General features: G+C 30.5%; 1 protein-coding gene across 1 annotated transcript; it reads left to right on the forward strand.

Moving 5' to 3' along the window:
* Positions 1-241: 241 nt before the first annotated feature.
* On the forward strand, positions 242-13,077 carry LOC118180822 (uncharacterized). Its single transcript, XM_035349878.2, has 4 exons — positions 242-399; positions 4,450-4,560; positions 8,499-8,618; positions 12,843-13,077. The coding sequence occupies exons 1-4, from the start codon at positions 348-350 to the stop codon at positions 12,959-12,961; spliced, it is 402 nt and encodes a 133-aa protein (XP_035205769.1). The 5' UTR covers positions 242-347; the 3' UTR covers positions 12,962-13,077.
* Positions 13,078-17,843: the final 4,766 nt, after the last annotated feature.

Below are 17,843 nucleotides of genomic sequence, written 5' to 3' on the forward strand. Positions count from 1 at the left end.
ACCGGATTTATAAGACATACGAGATACTTATCTTCTGCTGATTAAATTATGATCTAGTGCCAGCCTAACCGAAAACTTTAAACTATTGTTCAGAGAAATTACTTTTATTTTAAGTAAAATAATTCATCTCAATGCCAAAGACACATCGTATTTGACTCTAGAAATTACAAGGTGAAATATCGCCAGAAGGTATTCTTTAATCGCCCTTGAAAGTGAGATGCTCAGTGAGGAAATATTTTCTCTAATACCGTCATAAGTGACGTCACTCTTTCACAAATCAAATAGGATAAATACGGATGAGTTGAAATCTTTCATACAGTTTTGAAGTAGTTTCAAAAGCAGAAATTATGAAGCAAATTAGCGTATTGGTTGCTTTCTTATTAGTGCTTGGATGTGCATGTGAGTATGCTTTCGTTTCTTTACAAACCTTTAAGCCTTTATATTGTCTGTCGTGATAAAAAGGTGTTATTTTTGCATGAAATTGTGGAAGTTCACTTACTTCAGAGGTTATTATTAAACGTACTCAAATATGAATTAATTTATTGTTTTAATAAGAAACTTTTGGAATCTGATTGATAGTCATCATATTTTTAGAATAGAAATGTAGTAGTGATTAATGCTGATGAGTTGGATTTAAATTTAGATCCATAGATTATTAAATCTGGCGATTATAGCATTATAATTAAATGCAGTATAATTAAAAGAGATGGATAACATTAATAATGTGAAAATAGTAAGTCTTGGTTCATTTATTGATATAATTAATCTTTAATTCATTTCACGTTTTTGGAATATAAAAACGTATATTGATTAAAAATAATGCTGAATTTTCAGAAATACTAGAAGCGCAAAATTTTTATGAGGAAATATTTTTATACTTAAAAATTCATTTTTTATATTTAAAAATTAAACAATTACTTAAAAATATCTTTTATACTAAGCAGCTCAATTTTTGTTATAACTGAACATCATTTTAATAAAAATTAATATAATATTTCAATTTGGTAACATCAGAAACACGTACACTGTTTACAATGTAAGATTATTATTTAAATTAATCAGTTATTTATAATTTCAGCTTTTTTATAACTTCTGCCGATTTTCCTCAACAGAAGGTAAATAAAACAGATAGTATTTAAACTTAGCTTTTTGTAGTTTTAAGCCAGAGCATTTTTTCTGGCAGCGCTTTTTGCTCGTTACGTTTAGTTTCTGTCACCTCAGATAATTATAATTGTTCGGCTTTGCGATATATTGCTGCTTTAATCTTTACACTCTGGTATAAATACTGAGCTTCGTGAAATATTAAATTGTGTAGTTTTTGGTTACTGTTCCACGTTTAATTAAAATTTAAATGTTCTGTTTAATTGCATAACCGCAAGCTGTGGCTGATATCGTTAGAACAAGAAAGGGTATTTATGTTCTAAAATATATTTAAATAAAAGGATTATTTAAACCTTCTCACGGCCCTGCAGTTATTTCAGAAAAAGCGATAATTCACTGATGGTTATCTCGCTAGTTACCATTTCCAGATCAAATACAACATAACCAAGCGATTCTTCCGTATCTGGGATACATATTGTACTCAATTAGAAAGTCCATCGTTAGTTACTCTGCTGATGTAAATATCTATAAAAATTACTAATCCCTGCATTATATAATACTATTAACAGTATTTATAGTTAATTTTAGTCATGTTTTGATAAATTTCTATTTAAAAAAAAACAATGTTTTCAAATAGTTTCCTTATTATCCTGTTAAGCAATGAACTGTTATAAATTGAAACATTTAGATTTTACGTCTAGGAAGCACAACAGCTGTCAGGACAGGGCAATTTAGAATGCATTTTGAGCGATTAACGATGTAGTAATGTAAAATAACATACATAAAAGAAGGAAAAAGAAGTACCCTGACTGTAGACGTTTCTTTTAACAGAAAATAATTTAAATTATGTTTTCTTTAAATGCTTGAATGCTATCATTTTGTGTCTTCATCAGAATAAATTTTAGACATAGCAGATTAAATTAGCATCAGTTATGATGAAAACTGAAAATAAAAAAACTATTGTGTAGTTAAACAATTATGTAGTCAATGTCCTTATGAAGCTATATTACAAAACTATCAAATTATACGTCAACTCCCCTCTGCTTTCACGACTGGAAGAGAAAATAATGGGAGTTTTGGATATTTTGAATATTATTTACGAGCAACAAAATGTGCACTGTATCTATGAGAAATTAAATAAGAACCTTTTAATTAATTCCAAGATCTTGAGCTGAAAAAGATCAAGACCTGTGAAGAGCAACATATAATAAAACAAATTTCTTTAAAACTCACACTAGCAGTGATATGAACTGATAAAATTCTCAAAACTGTTTTGCAATAATTTATTAGTTTTTAGCAATGTTCAATTCTGTCCAAGCAGATAAAAATGAAAAGATTTTATGAAAAGTTGCTGAAACTTTTATAAGGTATTTCTCCCGCCCTCCTAGTGTGGCTTCGTGATGTAGTGGTCAGCACACTGAACCAGTATTTCAGAGGTCCGTGGTTAGATTCCCGGCAAAACAGATTGCTCATTTTTTATTTCTTCTGCTTCCGAAAACTCCTAATGTCTCCACACTTTATTAAAAAAAATTATGGTCCAATTAGATACTGCTTTATACTTCTGAAATTTCTAAAGAGCTCTATGAAATATTAATCCAACAAAGTTTCACAATGCGCTTTATCCAAAATCAGTTATGGTTTACATATTCTACTTAAACCATCAGTTTGGTTTCATTTATTTAATTATGGAAAAGCAAACAAGAGCTATTTTCTTAAAGGAAGGGATGCCTTCGTAGAGGGCTTTATATGGGAAACTGGATCATATACATGTTACACATAGGGAAAACTACGGAAACGCACATACAGCCAGCCCGTTCACCAGGATTCGTACCTCGGACTAAACTACGAGTGCTCACTGGATTTATTTCAAAACCTTTAGAAGTAGCAGACATTATATCCGATACCTGTGAAACTTCCCAACCCAAAAGCCTATATGATCACTAAATTTCAAGAATAAGTATTTTAATTGTAGATTGTTTAAATAGTTTCATATAATTTTTACTAGTTTTGCTTTAAATTCTTTTCATGGATGGAGATAAATAAATATACGCTTTATATGTTGTGTAATAAAGCTTTCTAATATTGGTGTATTTATAACTTTGGCAAAGGGATTTTAAGTATATCATAAAGAATAAAAAAAATTTTAAATTGAAGTTTTCCAGGTAAGTATTACCGATGCAGAAATTTGATCGAGGAATATTACATTATGAGTGTGTTTACGAGTTCAGAAGGAGTAATCGTCATTTTTATTTTCCAGAAAGTCTAAAAGTTTCTTCAGAATTTTAATATTAAATCACTCAGAAAAATTAGAAGATACCGCCGGTTTTGGATGTTATCTTTACTCTATTTACAGAAAAGCATTAGAAAACTATTCGCTTATGACTATTTCTTCAATAAGAAACCCAAGTTTTTAGTAATTTTTCTGATATATGCTATATCTTGCTGATATATGATAATGCTGAGAAAACATTCTAATGCCTCAGGAAAAGCTTATCAACAGTGACCTAGAATTTGGTCAAAAATTTTGAAGCTGCATTACTCTCCTGTATAACGTAAAGTACTTTAAATTTTAAAAACTTGGTTGTTTTCTTTTATTTATTTATTTATTTGGAAAACAAAATTTTTTTGTTGTGGTGAAAAGAGATTCTGAACATGTATTCATGATACCAAATACGTAATATATGGTGTTAAAATATGTTTTATTAATTAGAATAATATACTTCCATTTATATCACTTAGCTATATATAAAAAATATAATGAAGATTTAAATTATTTGCAATTCATTTAATACTTCTATATTTCTCATTTTGCCGAACAGTTATAATCAATTAAACTTCGAAAGAAAAATTTAAAATATTACATTTTGCTGATTGACGACACTTATTAAATGTTATTAACGTGAAATGTGGAAACGGAGAAAAAAGTATTTTACGTTTCGTGCAGTGTCAACGTTAACCAAGTCGCGAGGATGTTATGTTCTAGGAGCATTACGTAATAGTACATACCAGTATCAAAATTTTGGAAAGACTCCACTAAAGACGTTTCTAATGTCAAACAATTGTCGAAACACTTATTGCTTTTATAATTGTGTGAGTCTAAGCAATCCATTTGAATCTAGAGGGATCAAAGCAAAAAAATAAAAAAACTTTTATACAGTTTGTAGAACATATAAAGACATAAAATCTTTTGATTAATCATAACTAGAATTAAAGATCGTCTTTATACCTACAAAAAAATTTTTATTCTTAATTTGAAAAGTATTCTTTTACAGATGCATTCTTCCAAAGCAATAAGTTTTTGCTTCTTAAAATACATTTTAAGTTTCGCAACTTTCTTCTTTATTTTAGCTGCCATTCGACCTGGAGATATACAGTGCTCTCCTCCCAATTGTCCTCCAGGGTGTTCCATTCAGAGAGTTTACAGCGGACCTTGTCCCGGATGCGAATGCGGAAATACGAGTTTGTATAATTTTCGTTTAATTCATTCATGTATTTATTTACTTTAAATTTTATTTTCTCTATGTAACTATTTGCGGGATTTCGAAAGATTACAGTAAAATTAACTGTAAAAAATATAACCAAAAGATGATATCAGTACTTAAAGCTACCTCGGTAAGTTTCCGTCCATGAGAGGCCGCGTCATGTAATTCTACATTTAGACGCTAAGTCCATCCTTTTTTAATGGGAAATCCTGGTGGGCTTTGTATATAACCTCGACAAGCTGAAATTGGGTTACTATCACTAATGTAGGAAGACAGCAAGGATTTTATTCTTTTTCAACATTTTTATCTTCAATTCGTGATGACGTTCACATTCGGGGCCGAAATTTCTGGTTTTTGAATTAGACATGTTGAAGTGTTTTAGGTTTTCCTTGTTGCCACAATGATATAAGAACACAGGAGGAATATAAACTATCATCCCTTATTTGTTGCCTTTAGACTTCAGGTTACATAAAGCTCTCACCATACCATTTACCATCGTAGAAGACGTAGAATTTACTCCCACTTGACATCACTCTTAGCGGCCTATTTTGCTCTCATCATCTCCTTCACCACGAGTTCTGCACTCATTCAATGGCTTAGTTCTCCGCATCCATATAGGAGTAAAATATCTTGATGTAACCAACAAAACATGTTCTCGAAATGAGTCGCCACTTCTTCACACTAACCTAACACAAGCAGATTTTCCTTGGTGATTTATATCAAAGATCGTGGGCTTGTGCCCGCTCTACCACACTGTTTCACGCAAATTGAGAGAACGAATCATACATGCAATTCGATTTTATTGATAATGGAAAGTGATAATGGAAAGTAGCAGGAGTCTGAATTCAGAATTTATATCTGCTTCATTATCAAGGATGCATTTGAAGAGAATCCTTATATAATGATATGCAGCTCTTGATTACATTTCTGATCGTTAATGTAATAGTCTCTCCAAATACTAGAGGGAATTAGGAAACATCTTATATAATAGTATGCTTGTGTTAATCATCATTAGTCTTAATTCTATTCTGTATGTATGCTACAAATGAAACCCCATTGTATTCAAAATAGCAAAGTTCCGCTTTGGTAAATGGGTGAACATTTTCAACACAAGAAAATTTTTCATTTTTTAGTCTTTTGTATTCATTGCATAAAAATCAGTTTTTTTAATTATATTGTAAGGAAAAGTAATATTATATTTAAGGAGTATTTTGTTTTACAACATTCCGCTAATAAAAATAACTTTCAAAGGAATCCTTTAAGATAAAAATAAAGAATGTGCAATATAAAAGTTATTAATGGAGGAATATTATAGGTTTATTTTGTTTGATCTTAGAAATCAAATTCAAATTATAAAGTTTATTCAAGCAAGACAGAAAGATTTATGAACGCAATTTCCACATGTTTAGGTGAAAAGGCTTTGTAAAAATAAAATTTGTTTACATCGGTTCTGTAAAGTAAAATTCTTATCTAATAAAATGTATCATACATTTAAATGAGAAATTTTAGTAAGTATTCAACAAAGAAATTACTCATGTACTTCAGTTTCTCATGCTTACAAATTTCAAATGTTGTAATCCAAAACATTTAAGAACAAACTTAGGGTACACTTACAAAACAAAGCTTCTATTTTTACAATTAATAATTCGGTCACGGATAAAATAGAATTTTTTACTGAATTTATAGACAGTTTCTTGAAATGATTCCCTAAGCACATATCTGCAAATTTTAAACGTTTTCATAGGACCCTTATGTGTATTATACTGCAACGTTATTTCAGGATAGCGAAACGAAGCTTTCAAAAATTGAAATCTTTTTATTAAAATTTTAAGTATCTTTACTTTATTCCGCATTTTCTCAGTTTGTGCAAGGAACCTAGAAGTTTGATTTTACACTGTAAAGTCATAATGTTGTTTGGAAGCAGGAGACATGAAAAATATGCAGTGTCCTCACCAGGACTCGAACTTGGACTTCTCGAATACGTTCTAAGAATGCTTCCAATTATACCACTAAGGCATGCGTATATGCGTATAGGAGAGAGAAAATTCTTTATATACTACCCCTTTTAAAGGGTGACTAGGGATTAGGGGACCCAATCGCCAAACACTGTGATAACGAATTATCTTCCACCACCTTTTAGTTCGGACGTCACCGTAGAATCATTAGGTTATTGTGAATCAGGAGACATGAAAAATATGCAGTGACCTCACCGAGACTCGAACTTGGAGCTGTCTGATATGGCTGAATGTGACACCGTTACACCACGAAGGCATACTGGAAAGGAGGAGAAAATACCTTATATAATCCCCTTACCTTATATATAGCACTTTTTTGTTCATTTAAATCTTCATGTCCTACCAATGCTCTTGATATTTAACTAGAGATATAGATGACGGATTAATGAAAATAAAAATGACTCAAAAGTATGACACGCTGAATATACAACTGCGGTATTGACTAAGGTGCAGATGTCAGCGACTGAGAAGAAGCGGATTTTTGATATGGGTAAAAGAGGAAGTAATAAATAATATATTCATTGATAAACAGGTAATAATGTTTGCTAGGAAATAGAATTTTTGCAGAATAAAAATATTTGTTGCATGTATTTTTTATTTTAGAACCTTTATTTCCTTAGGATAGTTTTTGCTGATGGTGCTATTTAAAGGATTTGCCTTGAGCGTCAAAGAAATACGGGCTATCAAAAATGCATTTGCAGATTCTTTTTGATCACACAGAATTTATTGATACAGAAAATCGTTAGCCAGTTGTACCATCTTTTATTCACTGAATATCACTAAATATTTGGAAAGAAATTCATTTTTAACACTCATTTTTGAACTCTTCAGTACAAATTCGATTAATAGAACACATATTCTGTCATTTTACGTGAACAAAAAAAAAAAAAAAAAAATTCTTTACTTACCTTCAGAAGAGTTGCACAGAATATTAGATAAGACTTAATAAGCATTAGATATAAATGTTTACTCGTGTTAATTCAAATGTCAATGTAAGGAAATTCAGCCTAAGTTTTCCACCTATACTAAGCCTTAGGCTTAAGGTAGGCTTTCGTTTAGGCTTTCGGTTTTTTAACCTAAGGATCAAACACGACAGAAATTCGTACAAGGGGTAAGTATATATACATTACATTCAGTATACCTTTAGCACAACACACGAAGATAAACGGAATATACAAACATGTCAATGCGTTTAACTTCAACACGCGCATAAATTTTTTTATAAACATTAGAGAAAATCTGCGCATTTCGAGAAGTTTCAGTGAACCAAAGTTCAAATTAAACTGGCTGTTAAAAAATAAAAATGTATGCGTAGCTTTGGATTGTCTCTAAGAATTTTGAGATCTTAGAAGGCTTCTGAACATACACTGTTCTTTTATAAACCCGTTCATTACTTCTTTAGATTTATCTACTTACACCTTTACGACTTTTTTTTCTTAAGTTCAAGCCTCTAATTAAGCAAAATGGAACTAAACGCTTGAGTTTTAAGCGAAAAGCCCAAATTTCTCCATATTACTGCTCTTTGGATAAGAGTGAAACTACATCAGCCTGATAATTAATATTAACACTTTTCAGTGGAACATATGCAGCAGAATTATCTAAACGTAACAGTAATTATTCAGATTCAAGCTGAAGCCAGAAACTATTTTCAGGATAGAATTTTTTTACAATTTATATGCAGAACAATTTGTATACAACTTTTGAGCAGGCTAGTGTTAAGGTCTGTATTTTCGTGGACAGTTTCTTTGAATTTATATTCAAGTTTAAGTGATAATGGATAGTTTTGTTAACAAATAAATGAATAGGTGAACGTGATTGAGCTTGGGTTATTCATCATGCATATTAACAGATACTTAAAGAGCTTTAAAGTTATGGTTTATAATATATTTTCCTCTTTTAGGATCTAACCTTCCTACAGGAGTGCAATGCTCCCCACCCAACTGTCCCCCAGGATGTACGATCGAAACAGTATACAGTGGACCTTGTCCTGGCTGTAAATGTGGTGGTGGCAGTGGCAATGGTAAGTTTATGTAATTTACACACAAGGTGCAAAAATTATTTATAGTTAAAAGTAATAGCACAATTTGGATAATACAAATAATAGCAGAGTTTGAAGTATATATGAATAGTATACGTATATAGTATTGATGAATTTATAACATGCCTTTAAATTTAATGCAAACTTTAGGTAAAAGTAAGATAATAATACTTCAAGCATGAAATTATTCTGTCGATGAAATAATTTCCTCCTTAAATCTAAGGAACTAAGACGTGTGCTACATTCTATCGAAAGGTTAGAAATCTTCTCTAAAACTAATGATATATGAAATTGAAGCTTGTGAAATTCTGGTGTGTTCAAGATCATATCTTGTAATTTAGTTAATTGCCTATTTGAATTGTTATCACATTTATCCTAAATATGTCCTCTAAATTTGGAGCACTACGTCAAACTAAATCAGAAACATTTCATGAACTTTAAATCAAATCAAATAAATCGAATATAATATTTCTGATACGTGACAAGTAATGAGATAGGATGTTTTTGCTTTAGCTTATTACTAAAGAATTCAATATATGTCGATAAAATACACTAGACTTTCTGCCTAAAGAGAGGTATGACTTTGTCGAGGGCTTTCTATGTGGAACTGGATCGTACTCACGTTTTACATTCATTCTTTTCACGTTCACTAATGCAACTATGTCCTGATCTAAGATTCAAAACTAGATCCAATTATATGTATGTTCAGAACGTCTTATCCACTCAACCGATGGCATGTTAATTTGCTTTTTAAAACAAGTTCATATGCTAGTTATTGCTTTTCAATAAAAAAATAAAAAATAAAGTGTTTTCTAAATAAAAGAGTTTGCATTTGAATTAGAGTTATGCATGCCGAAAATACAGCAGTTGTGGTAATCTTATCTTTGATTACTGGAAATTGCAACTGACTACTCCTTTTGAGATTTTACAGATATTTATCACTTTTCATTCTATTAATGTATTGGTACTTTTAATAATAAAAAATTTAACAAAGAAACGCAGTAATATTAGAACCTGGAATAAAACACTTTAAAATCAACTTAAGCTTTACTTAACTTTAAACACATACTTCTGATATTTAACGTAGGTTATATTTTAGCCAGGCTTCAACATCCTAGCTTAAAAATTGCAGCTTTGATCCAGTGGAAGTTCCTTTTTGCACACACGAGTGTCACGTTTGAACAATATAATATATTTTGCTTAATCAATATTAAGGAATTCATCCTGGAATAAATGCATTACTTCAAGATTTTACCAATAATTATATACTTCAGATTATTAGAAACTTTTGCAAATAGTCTGTTTAGATAGAATAACATCAAGATCAATTGTAAGGTCACATATGCGAATAATTCTACTTTGAATAAATTTTTTTGCAAAGTAAATCCTTAATACATAAGCTAATAAGTACATTGTAAGCTCTCTTAGGGACAAAAATGGCACCGAAATCAATTTGCATTTGTAAAATTGCCAAAAGTCTGCACGTATACTGTGCATTTTTTAACTATATATCGGATTACTCTTCGCACGAAAATATACATTTATCAGGAAGTCACAGTCATTTATAATATATTTTATTCTGAAGGAGAAGAATAAAATATATTATAAATGACTGTGGACTTCACAATATATAATCATATTATAAATGACTGTGAACAATAAATATATTATAAATGACTGTGGACTTCACAAAAGAAGAATAAAATATATTATAAATGACTGTGGAAGGAGATGCCAGTATCTCCACAGGAGAAGTCATAGTTAATTGTGTTACGTAGTGTAATAAGATTTGAGGAGAAGTTCAGAACGACCCTTAGTCAGGCAATGCTGTTGTACGAATCACACGAATTATCATCTGCGTTTACTGATCAGGAGCTTAGTTATAAAACAAGAAGCATTTAAAAGCGTGATATCTTCAACATTCCACTGTGCCTTTGTCGCAAAGGTATCTTTGTCTTGCTATGTCTATATGCTAGCTTTTAAGCACAACAAAAGAGGAACATTTTAATCCTTTAAAAACTGACTTACGTGTTCTCGAAACCGAAATGTCTCGCCTCAGTATCACATCCTCTGCCTTAAAACATAATTATTCTCTGATAATCGATATTTACTTCCATTTTTTTATTTCCTGTAGGAAATAAAGGCAGAATATCTTAAAATCACTTCTGCATCCTCTTCTTTCTAATACCTGTAGCTTCAGATGGTTTTCACTGAATGCTTTTATCGGGTTGCAACTGGAATGTTGCATATCAGCAAGAATTTCCTATCATATTCTTTTTAGATAATTCTTTGCTTGTTTATTTCATAAAACGTTAATAAGAAATAATGATATGCTGTCAAATATATCAATTTCTTCGGCGGTTTGTGTAATTTTTAATATTGTACGTAAAGTGATATTGCGTGCGGAATAAATATAAGTTACATAATGTAATTCTGAGGAAATGTATTATCGTAATCTAAAACCTTTTCTCTCAAATACGCGTCATTCTTAGCCATATATAAGTAAGTAGAAAAGAACCCAATAAATAGGAAAACTCATTGCATGCTTCTTATGTTCACCAGTTTCATTATAAGCATACTCTGTAATATTACGTATGATTTTTTCTTCTCTGCATTCATAAATTATTATTATTATTTATTTATTATTAAATTTGATTTACAACTCATGAATTGAGGTTCAGTCACAAATAACTTTCAATATCCCGTTCCTTATAAACGTTAAGAAACTTAAAATCGATTATTATTATAAAATAATTCTGAACATTAAAACACTTGCTAATTTAATCCCATATAAAATAATTCTAATCAGACAATAGTAGTTAAAATTAACTCCCATATGAAAACCAATGATTCTCCTGCCTAAATCTCGGCCTGAAAAACAGGCTTGAATCATTCATATTTTATATCTGTTCCTTATGGGAGTAGTTATAAATACTAAATGTAGTTTATAGCTTACCTTTACTTAATAGCTATATAATGAACTATAATGCACAATATAAAGTTCAGGATATATCTCTTCAGTACCGGTCCTCTATCGTCCATACGGTTAGGCTGGTCCACTATCATCCATGCAATCAGACAGCCTTAGTCAGGCTGCGAAAATAGCCACTGGAATTGCCTCCTTTGTAACAACAGTCTTTGTAAAGCAACAAATATAATTCATTCATTTTACTCGTTTTAGAAATGGCAAATAAAATCGTTACGATTTTAAACGCTTCCCGGCACATAGCGTTGCTTTGCTCTTCCGACCGAGAAACATTAATTTCGGCCGCTGAACGAAACGCATAAAAAAGCGTTTAGAAGTCAGTCTGACTTGTTCGCCATTTAAATGAATTTCGTTTCGATTTTCCTTTGTGGGAAGCACCCTGAGAGTCAAAATACAGCCAAGGTTTTATCGCTTTCTACCCGAGAAGTAAACGACAAAGTTCTCTAAATGTGTTCTGTCCTTTCTCTATATCTTCTATATATGTTCGCAGCAAAAATTCTGTTTTTGTAGCTATTGCACTCCCTTTTCTTGGAGAGATCTTCTCAGCAGCAGTCCTCTTTTTTTTTTTGGATCCGTAAAAGTTAAAACTTCATCACCTTTTCTGACTACACCAACTTGTAAATCCTCGGTTTTTATACCAGGAATCCTCCCCGTTTAACAATTAGTTCATTTAGAAAATTAAAAATTTATCTGTAATCATTTTCTTACTAAAACAGAACGATAAATTGGAAAGATTTTCCACGAAAAGACTTCTAATCTTCCCAAGAAAAAGTCTGTGTGTTAACTGAAAGAATTTTAACAAATTAAATTCTTATTTTCACACCCATAAAATGGTAAATTATCATATTTTTTATTGATCAGGAAGAAAGGCCTTTTGTGGAACTCTTCTTTAGGGCACTTTTAAGGAACCCCTTATGAGCTGACCATTTCAGTAAACTACTCCGATAAAAGCTATTATCCAACACTTCGCAATACAGTTGCAAATGATATATTCCGTCTTGTCTTTCTTTCAGCCTTATCCTAAACTCCAAATATGTTACAAAAATAACGAAATTAAGAAACTAAAGACTTCGATGAATCCATAATTAATTTAAATTCCTTAATAATTTATATATTAATAGTCTTAATAATATTTAATATTAATGTTCTTTTGAATTTCTATCAGTTATGCATTGTTTATGACAGTTTTTAGGCTTACAAAAGATACTTTTTCTTTTAAGGTCGCAACCCTTACCAGGGCGTGATGTGCTCTCCACCAAGATGTCCTCCCGGCTGCACCATCCAACAAGTATACGATGGTCCTTGCCCAGGTTGTGATTGTAAGAAAAGACAGGGATAATAAATTCTAAAGACAAAATCTACCTTAAGGGAAATAACTGCATTTCAATGCACTAAATATCTTTGCTACATTTTCTTTTTGTTACAACTTGCTTTTATTAAACATCTTTTCTATTATTTTGTGTCTCTTTTTTTTATCATGACATGCAATTGTAACAAGGATAAAAGAGATTAAATATGGAAGAGTTTCATCTTATTTCGTAATAATTCTCTTTTGTCCTGCTAAGTATCACAAATCAACAATAAACAGTCATACAAGCTGATATTAAAAACGATATGCATCGTTAATTCAGATGACACCTATAATATGTAAAACTATATAACGGTATAATTCTAAGTATCGAATTCCACTAGTTTTATTGCGGAAAATTTCACAAATAAATACAGAAGTGGAGTAGTTGCTGTAGAAAATATAATCACTGTATTGGAATATAATCTTATCAGTTCTTCACTGTTTCTGATAAAATTGGTAGTTCCGTATAAAGACATCTTCATTATTAGCTTTGCGCAGAATACAGGAAAAAGCATATACAGTAATGTGTGTGCTTGATTTAAAGTTTTAAAAAAGCTAAGAAATGCACTTTGTCAGCGTAAATCCGAACAAGAAAGATTAAGTTGAAAATTTTTGTGAAAATAAGAAATCCTAACAAAAAAGGTTTCCAGATCTTAAATGACAAACATTTCTAACAATTTATATATCTAGGTATAATTGGCAATAAAATAATTTCATTACTGAAATGATATTTATAAACAGTTAGAAATGTAAAAGTATCTCTATTGGCATTACAGTACAGTTATGCTTTCCAAAATCAATGTTTACATCCATATGAATTTCACTCTTGGTATGGATTATTAATGCGTTTAACATGCTTATTTTCAATCAGCGTTTGCATACCTTTACAAAGCCATTTATTTAAAGATACATAGCTTTGTCATCAATACATACTAACATATATAAAAGGCTTAGTTAAACTGAAGAAAATTTAATCTTAGAAACGTGAAACCAAGAATACTTTTATTTTACAATAATGCCTCATATTACCTTCGTATTTAAATAATATAAATTATACACTTTACTTGGGATAATATGGGTGAGATATATAATACAGAAGAAACTCCATGAAAACTCGATCACACATGTACCCTACACCTATATATACCTAAATACACGTTTGATATATGCAAGTGAATGCTCTGTCTGTAACGTTCTGTTAATTATTTTTATTAATATCAACAATAATTGCACAAAATTAGTATATTCTTAAATTCCAAAATTTACATTTCTTTATATATCGAGCTATAAATTACAAATAAAATATATTCATTATTCATACCTAATGCATACATATACATATGCAGATTTACATATGCAGTCTATGTTTTTTTTTTATTCAGCCTAGTTCTTAGCTTTGCTATAAACAACCCGACAGCAGAAAGTGCCCTCTCAATTTCAGGTGATATTGAAGAAAGTGTTTTCAAAGCCTCACCCAAAGTTATAATATTTAATGATCGTTTTACAGTTGGGTCAAATAACTGCCATTCTTGCTTCAGTATCTTGCTCAAAGTAGATTTCTCGCTAGATAACAACGTAACACCTTTGCCTTTGAGTAGATGGCTTCTACTAATTTTCGCCTAAAGATTTCTCTTCCAAAGTTTCCATGCTATCTTTTTCTAAATGCAAAATGTTGAACGGTTATTCGTCTTCTTCGCAAAAAAGGTCGTGTCATAATTAATTTTAACTAGTTGAGTCACTGGTAAACGTGAAAGATTTACAGTTACTGCAGTGGCATCATCCCAAAATTTAGATATTGCATTAAGTTAACTAAACTAATACTGTGCATTTTACTAATTTTATGGACAAAAGAATATTTCACATTCTTAAAACATTCTGAGTTTTGTTGCTTCACTTCTCCAGTAATGAAAGCAAGTACTCCTTTAGCAGTCAACAAAGTCGCGTGTCGACTGCATAGTTTTTCTAGGTCAATTTTCACTTGCATCAAGCCTGCTACAGTAGCAGTCAGAGTTTCTAATTCTATATCAGCCAAAACTTATTGTTCTTTGATATCAATTATTGCTTTTGAAATTCTTATTTTATATCTATAAATCTTTGAAGTATTTCCAACTAATTATTTTAGCTTATGTGATGTCTAAACAAACCATCTATTCACAGCCAAATTCAGCTTTGGCATAATTTTGTAAAATACCATCCTTGAGAAGTGATTTTCTAAATAATTTAACAACACTTCTTATCTTTTCATATTTTTATTTATGTTAGTCGTAGAATTTTTTTTTCGTAAGCAATGTGAAACGTAGCATCTGTTGCTATATCGTTTTCAAATTCAAAATCTAACACCCTTTTTCTAAATCTTCAATTAGTTCTTCACTTTCTTTAGAATCTTCTCTTTCTTCTTCATATGATATATTTTATATCTGAACAGTGATTTCTTCCAAATTACTCTTATTAAAGGAGATTTTCTTATTAAGAAGAAAACACACGGCGAGGTCTCCTGCACAGGACTCGCAACTCATTATTTATCCAAACTCAACCATCATCACTATCAGTAACACACGAAACTATATGCTTTTCTGAATGCTTTTAGTTAAACCGCTGCTGCTTTAAAACGATTTCCTTCTGAAATTTATCCACTAATTCTTAACATTCCTAAATTAAAGAATATACATTCTGTAAAATGAAATTTTATGTTACAATATCGTCTATTTTTAAAAAGTATACTCATCAAGCGTCAAGCTACAATATAGTCCTGAATTTAACTTTTAAGAGTCAAGCTACAACGTAATATTGCGTTAAGCTGAAAAATCTGGGAAATTTCATTTGTAACCTGAGGTTTAATCAAATTATATTGTTTATGGATAAGCCCCATAATACGGCATTTTGAGATATGTAGCCATCTCATTTTATTATACTTTATAATTTTATGTATATACGCGTTTGTATCCAGGAATTTACAGGACCCAAGTATAATTCCCCAGGAATACAAAATGTGTGAAAATGTTACGAACCTTAGACACTACACACCTCCTCTCTTAAATGGTGAAGACCTTTACAGTTTGCGTGAACCCATTTGTGAATCACTGATACAGTCGAAATGAGTAATTTGGATATAAAATTCGAATGGAAGTGTGCCTGAAATCGTTTGCATTTTGTATTTTCTGTTCCCTCTTTTTTTTTAAAGACATTTTAGAGCTTTTACAATTTCATTTTTAATCAGTAATTGTTATGGAAAAAATGTCATTTTTTATTTAACCATTTTAAAACCACTTGGTATTTTGAAGCATTTTGATTAATATTTTCCAATTTTAAATTACGTAATCTCCATTCACTGAAAAATTTTTATATAAATTACGTAAGCTCGTAAAAATTACTTCTTCATTCACTTTTGATTCTGAGGAATAATTGGCGAAAAATGAATGCATTGAATTTAGATTACTGAAAAACCACAACTAGTAAGTGAATCTTTAAATAAATGAATAATGATCATTGGTTTGGAAGTTTTATCAGAATTATATAGTTTCAAAAACCATGAAACTGAGAAAATTTCAGATTACATCTACTATAAGCAGAGTTCATTAGAAATACACTTAATTTTCCGGACCATCTAAATCCATCGTATATAAACTTGTAAGTTACGTTAAAAATTTTTATAACATTGTTAGGTATTGTTGCTAGTGATAAAATAGGTTTCAGGAAGGGTAAAGTAATAAGAAAACAATTTATTTGGGCAATAAAGGAACCAAACATGGTTATCCTGTCTATGAAACATGAATAAAGAAATCGAGTGAATTTGGGGGGGGGGGGGGGAACTGAAAGTTTCAGATTTTATATTACACCTAAAGGCGCTTTTTTTTTTTTTTTTTTTCTCTTTTACATACACATACACGTTTCAACAGCATTTAGGCTAATGATTGAAACTTTTAATCAAAAATTAAAGTTTTACAAAATATGAAATACACAATAAAATATTTAAAAACAGTCTATCTTTAGAACTTTCGATAGACAGCCTCGCGCGCTGGAGATAATTTTTTTTTCGTACAGTGTTGCCATTACTCTCTTTGAAATTTGAAATCGTTGAGTTTGTTTATCAAACATTCGTTCAAGTTTTACAAAATATGAAGTCGACAGTAAAACAAATTCTCAATTCGGACTTTCAGGTGTCCATATTCGGGTGGTGAACTACGTTATTGAAAATTTGGTGACTCTAGGTACCTTTGTTTTTTCATAATGCAAAAAACATACATATATTCATGCAGATTCTTCATTATTTAATTTCTTTAAATATTATATAGGGCGATAATAGTTGGTGGCAACAATTTAAAAAATAATAAGTCGTTTATGGTGAACCAAGTATAATTCCCAAGATGGCTTACGTTCCTTTGGGATACGAAATGTTGATGATTTTTCCTAAATTTATCTGGTGTTTTAATTAAGTTATCGAAAATGTATTTTCAATGTTTATAAATGTTTTCATGAATTATTTTATTGCATGTAAAAAATATGATTACTGTAAGATAACAATAATATAAAACAATTACATATTTTGCATATTGAATATAAAAGGCTATAGGAATAATTAAAGTACATATGACAGCATATATTTACCGCCTTGCCTCAGGTGATAAAATATCCAGGCTACATGCAAAGTCGGCTACAAAGTCAAATAGGCAGCTATTCCGAAACGATGTAAACCTTTCATGTAAGTAAACGAAATGTTTCTTTTATTCTCTAGATTGAATTTTGAATTTAATGAAAATTTAATTTTTAAGCCACCCTGCTTAATACCAGCACATTAAGCAACCTCTAGAAGAAAATACTGTTGAGGCTTAAATGCATTAATATAAAAAATAGTGAAAAAATGGGATATTTT

This window comes from Stegodyphus dumicola, chromosome 3 (assembly GCF_044657685.1).
Source record: "Stegodyphus dumicola isolate Sdum_Otavi_A_Nest chromosome 3, ASM4465768v1".
NCBI classification, from domain to species: Eukaryota; Metazoa; Arthropoda; class Arachnida; order Araneae; family Eresidae; genus Stegodyphus; species Stegodyphus dumicola.